Genomic DNA, 21,138 nt, shown 5'->3' with positions numbered 1-21,138 from the left:
CTTTATAAAATATGATTGTCCTCACCTAAAGTTCCCCTTCAGAATCAATTAAAACCCCTATAGACCAATTTTCCTTGAGATTGGAGACTGAAACCTGAAAACAGGAAGTGGGCCAGCGGCCATCTTGGAAAACCAAAGACTTAATGAAAATGTTTGCATGTTGTTCGGCATTAATTTAAACCCCTATAGACCAATTTTCATTGAGATTTGAGACCAAAATCTGAAAACAGGAAGTGGGCCAGCTAACATTAAGAAAATTTGCCCTTTTGGGGCCCCACACCTCAGCCCCTAGGGGTCGGACCAGACTCATATATAAAATGCGATTGTCCTTCCCCAATGATGTTTCACTAAATATGGATGAAATCCATCCAAGGATGAAGGACTAGTAGGATTTTTAAGCTTCAATTAAGAAAATTTCCCCTTTTTAGGCCCCGTCCCTCTGTCCCTAGGGGTCGGACCAGGCTCATTTATATAAAATATGATTGTCCTTCCCCAATGATGTTTTACACTAAATATGGATGAAATCCATCCAAGGATGAAGGAGGAGTAGGATCTAGCTTAAATTAAGAAAATTTGACCTTTTGGAGCCCCGCCCCTCTGCCCATAGTGATCGGATCTATTTCATTTATATAAAATATGATTGTCCTTCCCCAATGATGTTTCACACCAAATATGGATGAAATCCATTCAAGGATGAAGGAGGAGTAGGATTTTAAAGCTTAAATTAAGAAAATTTCCCCTTTTGGAGCCCCACCCCTCTGCCCCTAGGGGTCGGACCAGGCTCATTTATATAAAATATGATTGTCCTTCTTCCCCAACGATGTTTCACACCAAATATGGATGAAATCCATCCAAGGATGAAGGAGAAGTAGGATTTTAAAGCTAAAATTAAGAAAATTTGCCCTTTCGGGGCCCCACCCCTCAGCCCCTAGGGTTCGGACCAGGCTCATTTATATAAAATATGATTGTCCTTCCCCAATGATATTTTACACCAAATATAGATGGAATCCATTCAAGGATGAAGGAGGAGTAGGATTTTAAAGCTAAAATTAAGAAAATTTGCCCTTTTTTGGGCCCAATCCCTCAGCCCCTAGGGGTCGGACCAGGCTCATTTATATAAAATATGAATGTCCTTCCCCAATGATGTTTCACACCAAATATGGATGAAATCCATCCAAGGATGAAAGAGGAGTAGGATTTTAAAGCTTAAATTAAGAAAATTTGCCCTTTTGGGGCCCCGCCCCTCTGCCCATAGTGGTCGGATCTATTTCATTTATATAAAATATGATTGTCCTTCCCAAATGATGTTTCACACCAAATATGGATGAAATCCATCCAAGGATGAAGGAGGAGTAGGATTTTAAAGCTTAAATTAAGAAAATTTCCCCTTTTGGAGCCCCGCCCCTCTGCCCCTAGGGGTCGGACCAGGCTCATTTATATAATAATATGATTGTCCTTCCCCAATGATGTTTCACACCAAATATGGATGAAATCCATCAAGGATGAAGAGGAGTAGGATTTTAAAGCTTAAATTAAGAAAATTTGCCCTTTTGGGGCCCCGCCCCTCTGCCCTAGGGTCGGACATCATTTATATAAAATATGATTGTCCTTCCCAATGATGTTTCACACCAAATATGGATGAAATCCATCCAAGGATGAAGGAGGAGTAGGATTTTAAAGCTTAAATTAAGAAAATTTCCCTTTTGGAGCCCCGCCCCTCTGCCCCTAGGGGTCGGACCAGGCTCATTTATATAATATATGATTGTCCTTCCCCAATGATGTTTCACACCAAATATGGATGAAATCCATTCAAGGATGAATGAGGAGTAGGATTTTAAAGCTTAAATTAAGAAAATTTCCTCTTTTGGAGCCCCGCCCCTCTGCCCCTAGGGGTCGGACTAGGCTCATTTATATAAAATATGATTGTCCTTCTTCCCAACGATGTTTCACACCAAATATGGATGAAATCCATCCAAGGATGAAGGAGAAGTAGGATTTTAAAGCTAAAGTTAAGAAAATTTGTCCTTTCGGGGCCCCACCCCTCAGCCCCTAGGGATCGGACCAGGCTCATTTATATAAAATATGATTGTCCTTCCCCAATGATGTTTCACACCAAATATGGATGAAATCCATTCAAGGATGAAGGAGGAGTAGGATTTTAAAGCTTAAATTAAGAAAATTTCCTCTTTTGGAGCCCCGCCCCTCTGCCCCTAGGGGTCGGACCAGGCTCATTTATATAAAATATGATTGTCCTTCCCCAACGATGTTTTACACCAAATATGGATGAAATCCATCCAAGGATGAAGGAGGAGTAAGATTTTAAAGCAAAAATTAAGAAAATTTGCCCTTTTTTGGGCCCCATCCCTCAGCCCCTAGGGGTCGGACCAGGCTCATTTATATAAAATATGAATGTCCTTCCCCAATGATGTTTCACACCAAATATGGATGAAATCCATCCAAGGATGAAAGAGGAGTAGGATTTTAAAGCTTAAATTAAGAAAATTTGCCCTTTTGGGGCCCCACCCCTCAGCCCCTAGGGGTCGGACAAGGCTCATTTATATAAAATATGATTGTCCATCCCCAATGATGTTTCACACCAAATATGGATGAAATCCATCCAAGGATGAAGGAGGAGTAGGATTTTAAAGCTAAAATTAAGAAAATTTGCCCTTTTGGGGCCCCACCCCTCAGCCCCAAGGGGTCGGACCAGGCTCATTTATATAAAATATGATTGTCCTTCCCCAATGATGTTTCACACCAAATATGGATGTAATCCGCTCAAGGGTTAAGGAGGAGTAGGCTTTTGTATAAATAGTCTTACGCACGACGCACGGCGCACGGCGGACGGCGCACGGCGGACGGCGGACGGCGCACGACGACGGACGAAACACGATGACAATAGGTCATCCTGACCTTCGGTCAGATCAGGATAAAAAAGCTGACCAATCACAAGTCTAGAGAGAGGCTTTCTTTGAAGATAACAAATATTGACGCTCAACTTCAAAAAGCCATACAGTGTATACGGTTATTCGATTCTTTTGATGTCCATCAAAGGCCCAAATCTATCTAATTTAGTTTTGCTATGATATAGTCCAGGGGTAGATATAACGACAGTAATAGTAACCTCTGAGATGTTTAGGAGGATGACGTAGCGTAGATATGATTACCAACATCCCATGCGTGCAAATATGATGTTTTCTGCAAAGCTATAAACTCTATATAGACAATGACAGCCAAATCGAGATAAGCTCATTCTTGAATAAGATCATCCTACAACTATCTGTAGAGAAAAGAGGTAGACATGAACAAATATTGACATACTTTTGTATAATATCGGAATAGTAACTCCTGTAAACTTGCAGAACGATCAAGAATTGAAAACATGACTATCCTGGAATGCGAAAAACCTAGAAAGCAAAGATTGAAAACAGCAAAAAGCCAATGGTCGATCATGGAAACTTAAGCAAAGATTGAGATGAGCGGAACGGCAGTAGTCGGCAATGGCAATGGAAAGCAAAGATTGATCGCAAATTGAGAAAAGCGGCAATGGCAAAAGGCAAAGATCGCAAATTGAGAAAAGCGAAAAGGCGAAGGTCGGCCATAGGAAGATTGAAAAGAGCCGTTAGACGTGGTAGTTCACGGGAAAAAAAGCTTGGGAATAGCGAAACGTCAGTAGTCGGCAACGGAATGAAAGATTGAAAAGAGACGAAGGAAATGGTTGGTCATGGAAAGATGAGGTTAAGGAAAAGGCTGAGAAGGGCAACAAGGCAGTTGTCTACCATAAACAGAAAAGGTTGAGAAGATCTTAATGAAGTGGTCGGCTATGGAAAGCAAAGATTGGAATGAGTAGAAGAAGGTGGTTGGCTACGGGAACAAAAGATTGAAAAGAGCTGAAGGCAAAAGTCGACCATGAACAGCAAAATTTGAAGAGCCGACTGAATTGGTCGGCCAAGGGAAGATAAGATTAGGAAGAGCGAAAAGGCAGCGGTCAACCATGGAAAGCATATATTGTAATACTGTCCATACAGTTTATAACGACGTTCGGTGTATACTCTCCTATGTATACATGTAAGCAGGGAAAATGTATAAACCATGAATAAATATTGACACGGTAGTCACACACATGTGTAATCAAACATCGGAATAGCAGCTCTTATAATCACAAAACATTTAAGTATTGGAAACATGAAATGATGATCCTGGCAATTGACAATCCGGGGATGCGAAAAGCTAGAAAGCAAAGATTGAAACGAGCTCAAAAATACAGTGGTCAACCGGAGATTGAGAAAAGGCAATGGTCGGCCATGGAAACCAAGGGTTAAAGGAGATGGAGGCAGTGGTAGGCCAAAAGATGGAGAATTGCAGTGGTTGACTACGGAAAGAAAAGATTGAGATGATCGAGTCTTCAGTGGTCGAAAATGAAGAGATAGGGTTGAGAGAAGCAGAAGGAAGTCGTCGGTTTTGGAAAGAAAAGTTGAAAGACCTGAAAAAGAAAGACTGAGAATGGCGTAACATCAGTGGTTATCCATGGAAAGAAAAGATGTAGAATTCCCAAATCAAGACGAGAAAAAGTTAAAAAGAGGTGGAGAAAATGGTCGGTCTTGCAAAGAAAAGAAAATAGTTGAAAAGGACCGAAGGAAATTGTCGGTCATGAAAATAAAAGATTGAGAATAGCGAAACTTTAGTGGTTGCTCACGGAAAGAAAGAGTTGAGGAAAGCAGGAGGAAGCGACCGGAGTACAAAGACTGAGAAGAGAGAAAAGGCAGTGGTCGGCCATGGAAAGAAAAAGTTGAGAAGGCAGTGGTCGGCCATGGAAAGCAAAGACTGGAAACAGCAGAAGGAAGTGGTTGGTTACGGAAATTAAATATTGGGGAGAGCTGAAGGCAAATGTTGACCATGGACAGCAAAGAATAAAAGCAGCCGACAGAAGTGGTCGGCCATAGAAAGGAAAGATTATATTAAGAAGTGCGAAAAAGGCAGTGGTAGAACCACTGAAGCAAATATTGTAATTCAAAAGAATGTTGTTTTCCATACAGTTTTTAACGATATACTGTGTATGCTTTCCTATATATACACGTAAGCAGGGAAAATGTATAGAAAATACAGGAAGATCTTAAAAACAGGATCTCAAACAGGAAGAACTAGTGTGAGAATATACAAGATGAGTGGACAGGGCGTGGCCAGCTATGTACTAACGAAAGGAGGATGACGTTTGGCAGATTATTACTTTTACAGTCTTAGAACTACTATGGCCGTATATACATATGCCATTCAAGATTCATGAATTTATACTATCTCCTCTCGACACGCGGAGAGTAAAGCAAGAGCAAAAGACCACCGTTAGGTCCACCGGATACTAATAAGAATGTTACAAAGGTAAAGGTTGTCATTCTGTCTCCATCAAAATAAACTGACGACGAATGTGACCAAAAAGATGTGTTTGTCGGTAATTGGTTTCCTGTGGTAGTAAGCTGTTTAAGAGTTCAAACTTTGGCATAATTGAATATAAAAAGCAGAGCACCTGGTCCAATAACGTCATCAAAGCGGACAGTAATGTCAGTTACCTGCCTATATAAACAATCACACAAAAACACGGTTTAGGGTGAGCAGGGACGAGGTAGGGTGAGTGCTGTGGAATGTGTGTTTTGCAGCATGTTTTTTATGCAGGTCAAAGGTCAAAATGAAAGTCAGTAGCTTATTAAAAGCGATTTTCATCAAGATATCATCAAAGGAACGTTGTAACACATCAAAATTGTTGATATTGCCAACAACGGGTGCCACATGTATTGATGACATGTCATCGTATAACTCTTTAAGGTATTTTATTATCCTGATAAGTTATCTTTTCCCAAGTAATCATGGAATAACCCTTTCAAATTTAAATAAAATATGAATAATACAGTCGTGTGCCAAAAGTCTTCGTAATTTTTATTTTTCCGTATATATATTATGGTTTTTTTCCATTTTTTCTTTGATTTTTCCTGATCTGATCTAGGCGCGGATTTTGATCAAATTCCGCATACTTGTAGAAAATTATCTACACTTTCAGCTCATAATATAAACATAATTTTCCTTCATGCAGTTTTTGAGAAAATCCGCCAATAGATGAGATCAATAAAATCAAAGAAAAAATGTAAAAATACATAGAAAATATAGGGAAAAATAAAAAAATTACGAAGACTTTTTGCATGTTACCGTATATAGACCACCAAACTTTTTTGTATTAGCGTATTACAGAGTTATCTGCCCTTGCAGGTAGGTATTAATTTTGACATCATGTGTTTCGAGCATAACATCACACTTTTCAGAGAAAATGCCATGCATTTGGTTTACAAAATAATGACGTCACAATGGATACCTACCTACAAGGGAGGTAACTCTGTATCTTGCAAAGACAACAATCTACCATTAAAAACCAACAAAATCCATCTCTAACTTCAAATGTATTCGTAAAGGAAAGCTGATAAGATTATAAATTGCACATACATATAATATCAATTGATTATTTCTTATGTAAATCACATTAAATGCTTTTCAGTGCAAAAAAAAATCAAAATAGATTTGTCAATTTACTAATTAAATACAGTGTACAATCCAATTAAAAATAACTTCTTAACGTTGTAAGGTTTTGTATAAAAAAGTTTTCATCAAAAAGACTAGGATAATAATAAAAAAAAATCTCATTCAAATGGCAATAATGTATTCATTGAATAAAACAATTGTTAATGAATGCACAGAGTAAAAGCAAAATATCAGTAATTCAAAACCTTATACGGTCAAAATAATTATTTGGCTGAGAATCAATCATTTTACCTTGCCGTAAATTTCCTTCTATAAAATAGCAGTCAATTTTGGAGAAAATACACTAACTGTAATCATATACAGGAACATTTACTTTAAATGCATAGAACTTTGCTGAGTAAAAACTACTTTATTTTTCACAGAAACAATTATATTCTACTATGTAGCATATTTAATTTTAGGTATTCTCATTATTATTGACACTATAACTCATGAATATTAATTAACAATTACTTATAAATGTAAATATTTCGATCTATTTTTTATCATTTGTAGTTTATATGATTACTGTCAGTAAAAATTACCAAAAATAAATGAAATATTTTACTAATGATAATTGACTAGTTCAAAACTAACAAATCTATACATTTACTACTTACAGTTAAAACCCAGAGTAGTTTTATTATCATTATTTTTTCAAACCTGTCATTCCGTTAACAGGGACAGCTATTCAGAAATTGAAAAATGCTTAGTTCATTGGGCAGTTCTCAACAATAAATGATGTACTGGAATCTTCTAAGTACATTTAGTTAAGTTGATGTGTGCCACAAGTGATCAGTTACTATCAATGAAATAAGACTAAATTATATAATCTATCTTTACTAAATAAACACTGTCTACAGAGGTATTCAAACAATAAAGCTGGGGAAAATTAATCAACAATACGTACTGCCAATCAGGAATAAAAAGTATGTAACAAAAAAAAAAGACATCAATATAAAAGGATAACAAGCGAGGAATATCAAATTAACATATATATCTAAATATACATATTGATTATATAAGTACACAACACCAGAGGACGAAATATATCAGCAGAAAAGCTGCCTGTGATATGTAGGTAAATGTTGGTAAATTATCTCCCTTTGTCACTGACTCTAAGGTCAGACTTCTTTATGAATTCCCTTCTCCACCAACACCCATAATACCGTACATTTGATATAGATTGTGATTATAATTACCTCCCTCCACTAGAATTATACAAATGTTGTATCCTATACAAATGTACCTACCGGTATATACTATATGGAAACATCAAAATTACCTCAGTCGACTTTCTAATATATTTACTATAGAGTAAAAAAGAAATTGTCCATATCTGTCATAATTTAACTTAATAACCTCACACTACACCTAATTTTTGCTTCTATATCATAACATTTACAATAAAATCATCATCCACATACATTCAGAATTATAGAAAATTACATGCGTTGGTCGTCAAACAGATATTTTGCTGGTCCAAATTTGGAAAGCCTTGTGCTGCCTATCAAGGCCTTTCACAAGGGTTGAGGTATGTCTATCAATTCCACTTTTATCAATTTTACATTGAATTTTAAATTTTTAACCACAACTTTTACAATTGTTACATCATCTTTGATTTATTTGCTTTGCTTTCTTATTTTTGTATCATTAATAGCATTATTTATTTTAAAAAATCTTCTAACTCATGAACAAATTCAGCTACATACAAATAAACTAGATTATTGAGCTAATAGTTACCAGTAACTTTAAATTTCACAGAAAATAATGTTTATGTGCAAATTCAATATTTCAATTGCCTAAGAAAAAATGGTGCACAAATTTAAACACACTTAAAGAATCTTATACAGTCACCTGTATCTTAACAAAAATCACAAGAGGGTCAAAAAAATATTGATTGGATCGTATTAAATATTAAATCTAAAATAATAGTTGTGTGTTTCAGTTGGCTTTCTTTCCTGTTGGGTTTGATGACAGCAGCTGAGTTGTCTCCCTTAAAAGTCATCATGGTGGCAAGACTTCAGTGGGAGTGTTTTTCAAAATGTATTGTGAAAAGATGAGATACAGGATATGGAACTAGTATTATGTAGTTTCATGATAGATGAGTTGTCTCCCTTAGCAGTCTCCATGGTGACAGACTTCAGTGAGGGTGTTAATCAGCATGTAACGCGAAAAGATGAGGTACAGGATACGGAACCAGGTCAGCTGACTTCTGTGAGCAAACATGGCTCTCTGTTGTAAAACATACAGTAACATATATAAATTACAAAATAAACAAATAATTTCATGTAACATCTGTCAGGTTGTATTGTAATCTCTGTCAGGTCATATTGTAATCTCTTTCAATCTCTGTAAGATCATATTGTAATCTCCGTCAGATCGTATTGTAGTCCATGTCAATGTCATATTGTAACCTCTTTCATGTCATATTGTAATTTCTTTCATGTCATATTGTAATCTCTGTCAGGTCATATTGTAATCTCTGTCAGGTCATATTGTAACCTCTTTCAGGTCATATTTTTATCTCTTTCAGGTCATATTGTAATCTCTGTCAGGTCATATTGTAACCTCTTTCAGGTCATATTTTTATCTCTTTCAGGTCATATTGTAATCTCTGTCAGGTCATATTGTAACCTCTTTCAGGTCATATTGTTATCTCTTTAGGGTCATATTGTAACCTCTTTCAGGTCATATTTTTATCTCTTTCATGTCATATTGTAACCTTTGTCAGGTCATATTGTAACCTCTTTCAATCTCTGTAAGATCATATTGTAATCTCCGTCAGATCGTATTGTAGTCCATGTCAATGTCATATTGTAACCTCTTTCAGGTCATATTGTTATCTCTTTCAGGTCATATTGTAATCTCTGTCAGGTCATATTGTAATCTCTTTCAGGTCATATTGTAATCTCTTTCAGGTCATATTGTAATCTCTGTCAGGTCATATTGTAACCTCTTTCAGGTCATATTTTTATCTCTGTCAGGTCATATTGTAATCTCTGTCAGGTCATATTGTAATCTCTGTCAGGTCATATTGTAATCTCTGTCAGGTCATATTGTAATCTCCGTCATGTCATATTGTAACCTCTTTCAGGTCATATTGTTATCTCTATCTGCTCATATTGTAATCTCTGTCAGGTCATATTGTAATCTGTCAGGTCGTACTGTAATCTCTGTCATGTCATATTGGAATCTCTGTCAGGTCATATTGTAAGCTCTTTCAGGTCATATTGTAATCTCTGTCAGGTCATATTGTAATCTCTATCAGGTCATATTGTAATCTCTGTCAGGTCATATTGTTATCTCTGTCAGGTCGTACTGTAATCTCTGTCATGTCATATTGTAATCTCTGTCAGGTCATATTTTTATCTCTTTCAGGTCATATTGTAATCTCTGTCAGGTCATATTGTAACCTCTTTCAGGTCATATTTTTATCTCTTTCAGGTCATATTGTAATCTCTGTCAGGTCATATTGTAACCTCTTTCAGGTCATATTGTTATCTCTTTCAGGTCATATTGTAACCTCTTTCAGGTCATATTTTTATCTCTTTCAGGTCATATTGTAACCTTTGTCAGGTCATATTGTAACTTCTTTCAATCTCTGTAAGATCATATTGTAATCTCCGTCAGATCGTATTGTAGTCCATGTCAATGTCATATTGTAACCTCTTTCATGTCATATTGTAATCTCTGTCAGGTCATATTGTAATCTCTGTCAGGTCATATTGTAACCTCTTTCAGGTCATATTTTTATCTCTTTCAGGTCATATTGTAATCTCTGTCAGGTCATATTGTAACCTCTTTCAGGTCATATTTTTATCTCTTTCAGGTCATATTGTAACCTTTGTCAGGTCATATTGTAACCTCTTTCAGGTCATATTTTTATCTCTGTCAGGTCATATTGTAATCTCTGTCAGGTCGTACTGTAATCTCTGTCAGGTCATATTGTAATCTCAGCCAGGTCATATTGTAATCTCAGCCAGGTCATATTGTAACCTTTTTCAGATCATATTTTTATCTCTGTCTGGTCATATTGTAACCTCTTTCAGGTCATATTTTTATCTCTGTCTGGTCATATTGTAACCTCTTTCAGGTCATATTTTTATCTCTGTCTAGTCATATTGTAACCTCTTTCAGGTCATATTTCTATCTCTGTCTGGTCATATTGTAACCTCTTTCAGGTCATATTTTTATCTCTGTCAGGTTATATTGTAATCTCAGTCAGGTCATATTGTACCCTCTTTCAGGTCATATTTTTATCTCTGTCAGATCATATTGTAATCTCTGTGAGGTCGTATTGTAATCACTGCCAGGTCATATTGTAATCTCTGTCAGGTCATATTTTATCTCTGTCAGCTCATATTGTAATCTCTGTCAGAACTAGAAACATAGATTGTAAAAAAAACAAGTTTTGGAAATATTTTTTAATTATTCAAACAGGTGAATACTTTCATTTTTTGTTGTTGTTGTTGATCAACACTCACTGAGATTAGAGGAGGTGTAATTCAATGCATAAGATATATCAACAAACTAACTTCCTGATTACTGTTACTGAGTACAGTATATCAATGACATAAAAGTTAAACAGATAGAAAAACGTGTGATGCTTTGACAGTTATCACACATTATCAAAATATCAACTTGAAGAACAGATCTTATGATGTAGTTGTTTTTATCTTTACCCATGATTTCAGGACTGCTAATGGTGAGGAAATGTAGATGTTCCGGGAAATCACATAGGACAGAGGAAGGTCAAGGAAGGAGACATACTTCCGGAGGATATTCACACTGTTCAAACAGAACACTCTGGAATCTGGAAGGAGAGCAGAAAAACATTGTAAGCAACAGTGAATAGGATATATACCATAACGGACAAAAAAGACTTATAAACTTCACAAGATTATCCTGTGTATGACTTATAGAAACTTTCCTTACATAGAGGGTGTAGCAACAAAATCACAACCCAAGGGGTAATTCATGAACATCCAACCCATGGCTTGCAAAGCGTTGAACATTCAGGAATTCCCCTGAGGGTTGTGATTTCATTGTCACACTCTCATAGGTAAGAAATGATTTTTTTTTCTGGGTAGGGAATGTTTTTTTTCCCCTCATCAACAATGCACGCCACGCTTACACTGCATGAAGTCATGACTTCATGTAACTGTCTTCAGATTCAAAAGGTTAGCGTGCCCAATATGCCATACCCTAGGTGTTGACAAAGAAATCTCTCACGGATAAAACCGTTGACAAATCAGTGAATGCTAGGAGAAAATATCAACTCACATCATCAATTTTGATTTCATCAGTTTTCCTTTAATAACTGACAAATAACCAAGCATGGGTTAATTTGTCAACTGAACAGGGATATCACAATCTATGTTAGAATTTTGGCTGATCAAGTTACACACACTCTATAGCTACAAGCCTATTGCTAACCAGTCAAAATCAGATTAAGATATTATATTCCTGTCTATTGGACAGACAAATGTTTGATTCTATTTAAAGGGACAATTCAGGCTAAAAGAACATTAAAATTTGTACATATATCGGAAAAAACCAGTTCTAATGGAAATTAGATCAGTCGGTTTTACTGTGATATGCCAGAAAAGCCCATGGTGGTTAAATGCGTGTGGAATGTTCAAACTCGCTCACTGTCCACCATTACACATTGTGGTCAAACATCTTGTATGCCGAATCCCGTCCCTTGCTCGTAGAGTAATGCTCCTTTTGTCTAGAAGTGCTCAAATCGCTCTGACAGTAATGTGTTTACCTTATTAGGTGAATTGACTCGTCTAAAAAAATCATTTTATCACCTACACAGTGTTTATGCAATTCATTTGTTTAACATGCGTGACGTTGGCTCGGGTATAGATACAGCGTACATATTTTACCTGCTGAATCGTATTGATCAACGATTTATAATTACAACGGTATAGATTAAAATACTAAACAATGACGTGGAATTTGTCAATATTTTATGTTATATGTTTCATAAGAAATGTAGAACAATACATTTATGCCATATTTTGCTTCTTGGTTATGTAAAGAATTAGCCTGAGTGAATTGTCCCTTTAATATTCTGTCTCTATATGTAAAGAGTGACAATATTATTGTGCAACAAAATAGAGCCACACCAAATCATATGTAGTCTCTGTCACTGTGTTAAACAGTCATCATGATAGGATTCCAATCCGTAACAAAACCAAATCAATGATGACAGGATCCCTTTGTTTAACCGGACATGAGAATGAAAACATGAGATACTTACTTTGTTTAACCGGACATGAGAATGAAAACATGAGATACTTACTTTGTTTAACCGGACATGAGAATGAAAACATGAGATACTTACTTTGTTTAACCGGACATGAGAATGAAAACATGAGATACTTACTTTGTTTAACCGGACATGAGAATGAAAACATGACATGAGACTTACTTTTTTGAAAACATGAGATACTTACTTTGTTTAACCGGACATGAGAATGAAAACATGAGACACTTACTTTGTTTAACCGGCATGAGAATGAAAACATGAGATACTTACTCTGAGGCAGGATCGCTTTGTTTAGACAGAGATGAGAATGAAAACATGAGATACTTATGCTGAGGCAGGATCCCTTTGTTGAGACATGAGAATGAACACATGAGATACTTACTCTGAGGCAGGATCCCTTTGTTGAGACATGAGAATGAACACATGAGATACTTACTCTGAGGCAGGATCCCTTTGGTGAGACATGAGAATGATCACACGAGATACTTACTCTGAGGCAGGATCCCTTTGTTGAGACATGAGAATGAACACATGAGATACTTACTCTGAGGCAGGATCCCTTTGTTGAGACATGAGAATGATCACACGAGATACTTACTCTGAGGCAGGATCCCTTTGTTGAGACGTGAGAATGAACACATGAGATACTTACTCTGAGGCAGGATGCCTTTGTTGAGACATGAGAATGAACACATGAGATACTTACTCTGAGACAGGATGCCTTTGTTGAGACATGAGAATGAACACATGAGATACTTACTCTGAGGCAGGATCCCTTTGTTGAGACATGAGAATGATCACACGAGATACTTACTCTGAGGCAGGATCCCTTTTTTGGGACATGAGAATGAACACATGAGATACTTACTCTGAGGCAGGATCCCTTTGTTGAGACATGAGAATGAACACATGAGATACTTACTCTGAGGCAGGATCCCTTTGTTGAGACATGAGAATGAACACATGAGATACTTACTCTGAGGCAGGATCCCTTTGTTGAGACATGAGAATGAACACATGAGATACTTACTCTGAGGCAGGATCCCTTTGTTGAGACATGAGAATGATCACACGAGATACTTACTCTGAGGCAGGATCCCTTTGTTGAGACATGAGAATGAACACATGAGATACTTACTCTGAGGCAGGATCCCTTTGCTGCACATACTCCTGTAATAGTTAACAGTATACATCAATGTTTATGCTTTGAATTATACATATTTTGATAGTAAAACATACAGTAAAACCCCTCTAAATCGAACCCGGATTCTTCGAATACCCCCTGTTCGTCGAACTGGTCGTACGGTCCCGACCGTCTCTCTATATAATCTATGTAACAAAACCCCGGATAGCTCGAACAGCTATTCGTCGAATACCCCTTATTCCTCGAACAGAAAAATGTCCCCGTTTCATCAAATACATAGTATTTACCCTTGTATTCGTCGAATAGGTGTTCGGCCCTTGAGATTTTGTTACCTGTGTCACACCTGACTGCACCGACCGTCATGGATAATTGCTCACGATCTTGTGTTTATACAGTTGGCGTGTCAAGCCCTTAGGTAATTAAGGGATTAATGGTGTCATTATTACCTACCTACCCGAAGTCGTTGTTTGATGCTAACTTTATTTAAATATTTCAGAAAAGGCATTAAGTTATTGATGTTTCTCTCGTAATAATCTTCGTTGTAAATACGAAAATACGGAAGTTGTTGATCCGTGTTAATAGAAAGCACGCATTGTGAAATGACAAAGAGGCGGAAGATATTGCTGACGTCCACCTAATTATAAAAGTTTATATATTTTTTAATTTCTTTGTTGGTTTCGTTCGACAGGCTAACACAATGTTATTTGCCGAAAGATTTAAACGATATCAAACAATATATGCAAAGTACATTTTATCAGTGAGTTCCTTATCTTTTCCCGTATATTGTATTTTGTAACTTTACTCGTGAACACATGTAACCCAACGTTACGCTTTTACTAAATAGACATCTATAGATATCATTTCTTATGTCCGTAAATATGCTGATTAATAACTTTATTGTGGGTATGTATTTTGTAAATGTTTTGAATGAGTTGTAATAATTAAATGATAGAAAATGTACTCCTTGTTGACCAATATGGATTGTACATTAACCTAGATGACGATCGGTTACTCTGATGTGAATGACTTTGATTTAGGGCTTTCTCGTTAGCTTTTTCAAACGCTAAATTTATGTTATAATTTTTTTTCAACTTGATATTGCTATCAATAAAACACTTAAATAAAGAAATTAAAATTGCTGAAAGATAGGGTAATCAAAATGGCATTGCCGTGCATTGTTTGTCATAGTTTGAAACCGGACATTTTGACTGTCGATCATGACCAACCTAGGATGAGTCGAATACCCCGTATTCTTCGAACTATTGACCTGGTCCCCTGCTGTTCGAGTTATAGGGGTTTTACTGTATTTTAGCATTCATAAATATCTATTGAGTATATCAATTTTATAAATATAGCTGCAATTTTCAAAATATCTTTTAAATTACATCAAATACATTATACTAGAGAAACCATGATCTACCATCGATTAATCCCATGGCCACTATCCAGTGATTATGTCGTCATCATTTGACATGATTTTTGTGACGTCATAGTCACCGGAAGGTGGGACTAATCAAAGGTAAATCGTACTTTACACACATCATTTTGAGATCTCGAAGTCCCTGTATAAAGACAAAAGATACAAACTTACATTAGAGCAGAGTAAACTGCTCTATGATACAAACTTACATTAGAGCAGAGTAAACTGCTGTATGATACAAACTTACATTAGAGCAGAGTAAACTGTTCTATGATACAAACTTACATTAGAGCAGAGTAAACTGTTCTATGATACAAACTTACATTAGAGCAGAGTAAATTGTTCTATGATACAAACTTACATTAGAGCGGAGTAGGAGTAAACTGCTCTATGATACAAACTTACATTAGAGCAGAGTAAACTGTTCTATGATACAAACTTACATTAGAGCAGAGTAAACTGCTGTATGATACAAACTTACATTAGAACAGAGTAAACTGCTCTATGATACAAACTTACATTAGAGCAGAGTAAACTGCTCTATGATACAAACTTACATTAGAGCAGAGTAAACTGCTCTATGATACAAACTTACATTAGAGCAGAGTAAACTGTTCTATGATACAAACTTACATTAGAGCAGAGTAAACTGTTCTATGATACAAACTTACATTAGAGCAGAGTAAACTGTTCTATGATACAAACTTACATTAGAGCAGAGTAAACTGCTCTATGATACAAACTTACATTAGAGCAGAGTAAACTGTTCTATGATACAAACTTACATTAGAGCAGAGTAAACTGTTCTATGATACAAACTTACATTAGAGCAGAGTAAACTGTTCTATGATACAAACTTACATTAGAGCAGAGTAAACTGTTCTATGATACAAACTTACATTAGAGCAGAGTAAACTGTTCTATGATACAAACTTACATTAGAGCAGAGTAAACTGTTCTATGATACAAACTTACATTAGAGCAGAGTAAACTGTTCTATGATACAAACTTACATTAGAACAGAGTAAACTGCTGTATGATACAAACTTACATTAGAGCAGAGTAAACTGCTGTATGATACAAACTTACATTAGAGCAGAGTAAACTGTTCTATGATACAAACTTACATTAGAGCAGAGTAAACTTTTCTATGATACAAACTTACATTAGAGCAGAGTAAACTGCTGTATGATACAAACTTACATAAGAGCAGAGTAAACTGCTGTATGATACAAACTTACATTAGAGCAGAGTAAACTGCTGTATGATACAAACTTACATTAGAGCAGAGTAAACTGTTCTATGATACAAACTTACATTAGAGCAGAGTAAACTGCTCTATGATACAAACTTACATTAGAGCAGAGTAAACTGTTCTATGATACAAACTTACATTAGAGCAGAGTAAACTGCTCTATGATACAAACTTACATTAGAGCAGAGTAAACTGTTCTATGATACAAACTTACATTAGAGCAGAGTAAACTGTTCTATGATACAAACTTACATTAGAGCAGAGTAAACTGTTCTATGATACAAACTTACATTAGAGCAGAGTAAACTGTTCTATGATACAAACTTACATTAGAACAGAGTAAACTGCTGTATGATACAAACTTACATTAGAACAGAGTAAAACTGCTCTATGATACAAAACTTTACATTAGAGCAGAGTAAACTGCTCTATGATACAAACTTACATTAGAGCAGAGTAAACTGCTGTATGATACAAACTTACATTAGAGCAGAGTAAACTGCTCTATGATACAAACTTACATTAGAACAGAGTAAACTGCTCTATGATACAAACTTACATTAGAACAGAGTAAACTGCTCTATGATACAAACTTACATTAGAGCAGAGTAAACTGCTGTATGATACAAACTTACATAAGAGCAGAGTAAACTGCTCTATGATACAAACTTACATTAGAACAGAGTAAACTGCTCTATGATACAAACTTACATTAGAGCAGAGTAAACTGCTCTATGATACAAACTTACATTAGAACAGAGTAAACTGCTCTATGATACAAACTTACATTAGAACAGAGTAAACTGCTGTATGATACAAACTTACATTAGAGCAGAGTAAACTGCTCTATGATACAAACTTACATTAGAACAGAGTAAACTGTTCTATGATACAAACTTACATTAGAGCAGAGTAAACTGCTTTATGATTACCATGTCCACTGACACCGCTGGAGTCAAATGTAATCACCTGAAAAACACATGTGTTACCAAATGTTAGAATAGCTAGACACAGCTCTCCTGCCTCCACAGAAGATCTGGACAGAACAGGATGGGATAGGATCTCTTATTTCATGATAGTGGTTGAAAACTTTAATCTTTATCATCTAATATTGCGAAGAGTGATTAAATGATTATCGGGTTGATGGTGATTAATAGAATCTTAGGAATGATAGCAAGGGTTAACTCTCCACACCAGATGTTCACTTAAAACATATCTCAAGGTTTTTATGGCTTTCGATACACAAAATCTAATTTTTCCTCCCTCTAGGTATATACTCATCTAAAAATGACACACTCAAAATCAAAAATGACTAAGAAAAGGGCAATAACTCTATAATTTTAATTTTTGATAATAATTTTACAGTCCAGTAAATCTTATTTTCCAACTCGTTCAAGATATTAATACAGGTCTGCATTTACGAAGTTCAAAAAATACTTAGTGAATATTATATTTGCTCAAGCTTAGTCAGTTCACATTCATAAGATTTTAGAGTGTATCTTGACTATTTCTCATGTTATATGGTATTACATGTACTTGATATTTATAATTACTGCATATGGCATGTTTTTTTTAAAACATGATACTTACTGCATTCGGCTGTATAGAATAGATTGTAGATCTCATCCTCTCACTAACAGCTTCCTCGTCCCAAGTTACAGATGGATTGTCTGGATATAAGCTACAAGTCATAAAATACATAAATTATTTACCGTCTTCTACCAATATAATTTTTTATATTTGAAAACAATTGTGAATTATAATAAGACTGGAACTATAATGTTATATTAGGGTCTGATTACTTTACAATATGTCCCAAAACCAAAGTGTGTGAAAAAATTGCTATGGCTTCATTTATCATTGTAATTATTATCAATCCCCACAACCCTCAATGAAATGACATGCATGTACTTTTGTCATTGTGAGAACATGTTTTATCAATATGAGAACATTGGTTCAGGCCATATACCTATAAGTTAATTGTGGAGTCATGTTACCGATATACCTTCCACATATCTTCTTCCTGTATTGCATATATGTATATATAACTAACCAGGGTCAAAGAAGTAATATTAACAAGATTGTCCACATGACACCAGGATCGCATCAAACGTCTGTAGGATACGATTTACTTGAAATGGTAAATATGGAACAAAGAAGTAATTCCAACTGTGTGGACATCTTTTTCCCATGTTTAACTAACCAGTTATTCTCTATCTTGACCTGTTGTCTGCCAACTCCCAACAACTCACAGCTTTGGAATAGTTCTTCTTTACGACGTTCTCCCAAGCCATAATAATTTCCTACAATTAAAATTATAACGTGTACAGGCTAACTAACATTTATTGTTTCGAAACAAACATTTTGGAAAATATGTAGGTAGAATCAAATCTGACCGATACTTCAGTTTATCATAACAATATAATGTTATACAAGTAGTTCACATACTGTATTCTAGCTGATTACATTGTATATAGTGAAGATGAGTTTTGCATGATATGTACACGACAATTTACCAAATATATGCAATATATCTGCATTCAACCTAAGATTTTTCATATATTATGGTATGTAAGATGAATTATTGTGATCCCGTACCCATTCAAACTCGTACCCAAACAAACTCGTACCCACATTTGGCGAACTCGTACCCAAGCATGGCGAATTCGACCCGTACCCAAGTTTGGCGAACCCGTACCCATTGAATTTTGCGTACTCGTACCCATCATAAAATTTATAGTTCATGTAGATATTTGTGATTTATATAAGACTTAATATATTTGTGTTCAATCAGATGCTACTAGTTAGTGATCACAAAATGGTACACAAGATATTCCAGCCAAGATTTATTCATTTTTAGTAATTTAACATTTTTCCCCCTCTTGTGTATTTTCCCGTATATAGCTTATTGATTTTCAAAATAATTTCACATGTGTTTTCTTGACAATAACCCACATTATTTATACGACAGCAACAAATTGACGCAACCCTTTTTTTCAATCTTTATTGTTTCTCTATTGAATTTCTGTTCGAAAGTTATCATCTATGGGTTACAGACTTGTTTTTCAAAAAGCAGAAAGGCTTAGAGACAATCTATTTTGCTTCATGGGATTTTTTTACAAGACAGTCAAACAAAAAGGAAATCAGCTTTTAAAATGATTGAACATTTGCTGTGTAAAGTCACAACTGGCTCAGAAGATGTTTTAGAAATATATTTAACTTTTACACAAAATTATTCCAGATGTTATACCTTGTAAAATATTTCAAAGTACATGTGTATGTAAATGTAACATTATTGATTAATGTATTGTAGTGTATTTGTAATCTTGAAAAGTATATAGCATTTTACCAGATATTTTCTGATTTTACCAGGTAATGGAATATATCAACATCGACTCAATTATTTAGGCCCGTGATATATTGTATAAGATAAACAGAGGAAATTAACATTAATATCTTTAATTAAATTTGAAAACCAACAGAACTTGACGGATACGGGTTAGCCAATCATGGGTACGAGCTCGCCAAATATTTTGGGTACGACTTCGCCAATTTTGGGTAAGGGTTGGTGGGTAAGAGTTGGAATGGGTTACGGGTTAACTATACCCCTGTAAGATATCTGTATAGGGCAGTCAGTATAAGGAAATACCCGACCAGTACATGTATACATGGTATAATTCTGATAATTGTGTAAATATATGGAAAGCATATGTATATCAATTAAGATTTTTTTCTTATAATATTGCAAGAATGGTTATATATTAGTTTCTTTTTAATGTTAAATTGCTAGCCCATATGGGCGACGTGACTTTTCTTTTTATAGTCAATGTTTGAATAAGCGGAATATACAATGGTCCGAGTTCGCAATGGGAGATCTCCCATAATGCCATTGCTGTTACAGTACACCATGATCATGTACAGACCTACACATGTAAATACCTTGATGGGACACGCCCACTTATCTGTAGGACAGTAAAAGCCATTAATCTTCCACCAAATGACCTTAAATAAAGGCGTGTATAATTAAAACGATACCGATAGCTTACACGTACCTGTAGTAAGACACAATACGCTAACTAAATGTCCCTCTCGTACAAGGGCCAGTACAACGGGAGACATAAACATGCATTCGTCATCTGGATGAGCGGTGATTAGCAGGATTTTCTGAGGCACAGACGCAGAAATTGTTCTATAATTAAAACTCCTTATACTTCCAAACACTAGATACACGACGACTGCTAAGATCAAATAAGGATATACAACGTAAGTTGTAATTTCGTCTTGATGTTTTGATAAAAACACTAGGAAGTCCGCTGTCATGTTTCCCGCCATCTTGGAATTTGAACAATTTCAGAAAGTCGTAAATAAAATAATCAGAGGAACTCAATCTTTTGATTTTTAATTTTCAATTTTTACTTCATGATTGTTTAGATTTAAAAGAAACATATACCATTAAAAATATTTTTGTATCATAGAAT

General features: G+C 35.5%; 1 protein-coding gene across 1 annotated transcript; it reads right to left on the bottom strand.

The window, feature by feature from the left end:
- Window positions 1–8,518: 8,518 nt before the first annotated feature.
- Window positions 8,519–20,992, bottom strand: LOC138332001 (N-acetylglucosaminyl-phosphatidylinositol de-N-acetylase-like). The gene is made up of 7 exons (XM_069279910.1): window positions 20,713–20,992; window positions 18,864–18,963; window positions 18,251–18,341; window positions 17,562–17,629; window positions 13,980–14,011; window positions 11,247–11,377; window positions 8,519–8,796 (listed from the first exon to the last, which is right to left on the bottom strand). The coding sequence occupies exons 1-7, from the start codon at window positions 20,990–20,992 to the stop codon at window positions 8,680–8,682; spliced, it is 819 nt and encodes a 272-aa protein (XP_069136011.1). The 3' UTR covers window positions 8,519–8,679.
- Between the last annotated feature and the right edge of the window lie 146 nt (window positions 20,993–21,138).

This window comes from Argopecten irradians, chromosome 9 (assembly GCF_041381155.1).
Source record: "Argopecten irradians isolate NY chromosome 9, Ai_NY, whole genome shotgun sequence".
Taxonomy (NCBI): Eukaryota; Metazoa; Mollusca; class Bivalvia; order Pectinida; family Pectinidae; genus Argopecten; species Argopecten irradians.
The sequence above is the reverse complement of the archived record's forward strand: the minus strand, read 5'-3'. Positions and strand labels throughout refer to the sequence as shown.

Excerpts from the sequence above, each read along its gene's own strand:
- LOC138332001 (XM_069279910.1), bottom strand. The coding sequence starts at position 20,992 with ATGGCGGGAAACATGACAGCGGACTTCCTAGTGTTTTTATCAAAACAT. Across the intron at positions 18,342-18,863 it reads GTCAAGATAGAGAATAACTG|CTTATATCCAGACAATCCAT; the intron begins GTTAGTTAAACA and ends TATGACTTGTAG. Across the intron at positions 14,012-17,561 it reads GCAGTTTACTCTGCTCTAAT|GAGTATGTGCAGCAAAGGGA; the intron begins GTAAGTTTGTAT and ends TAACTATTACAG.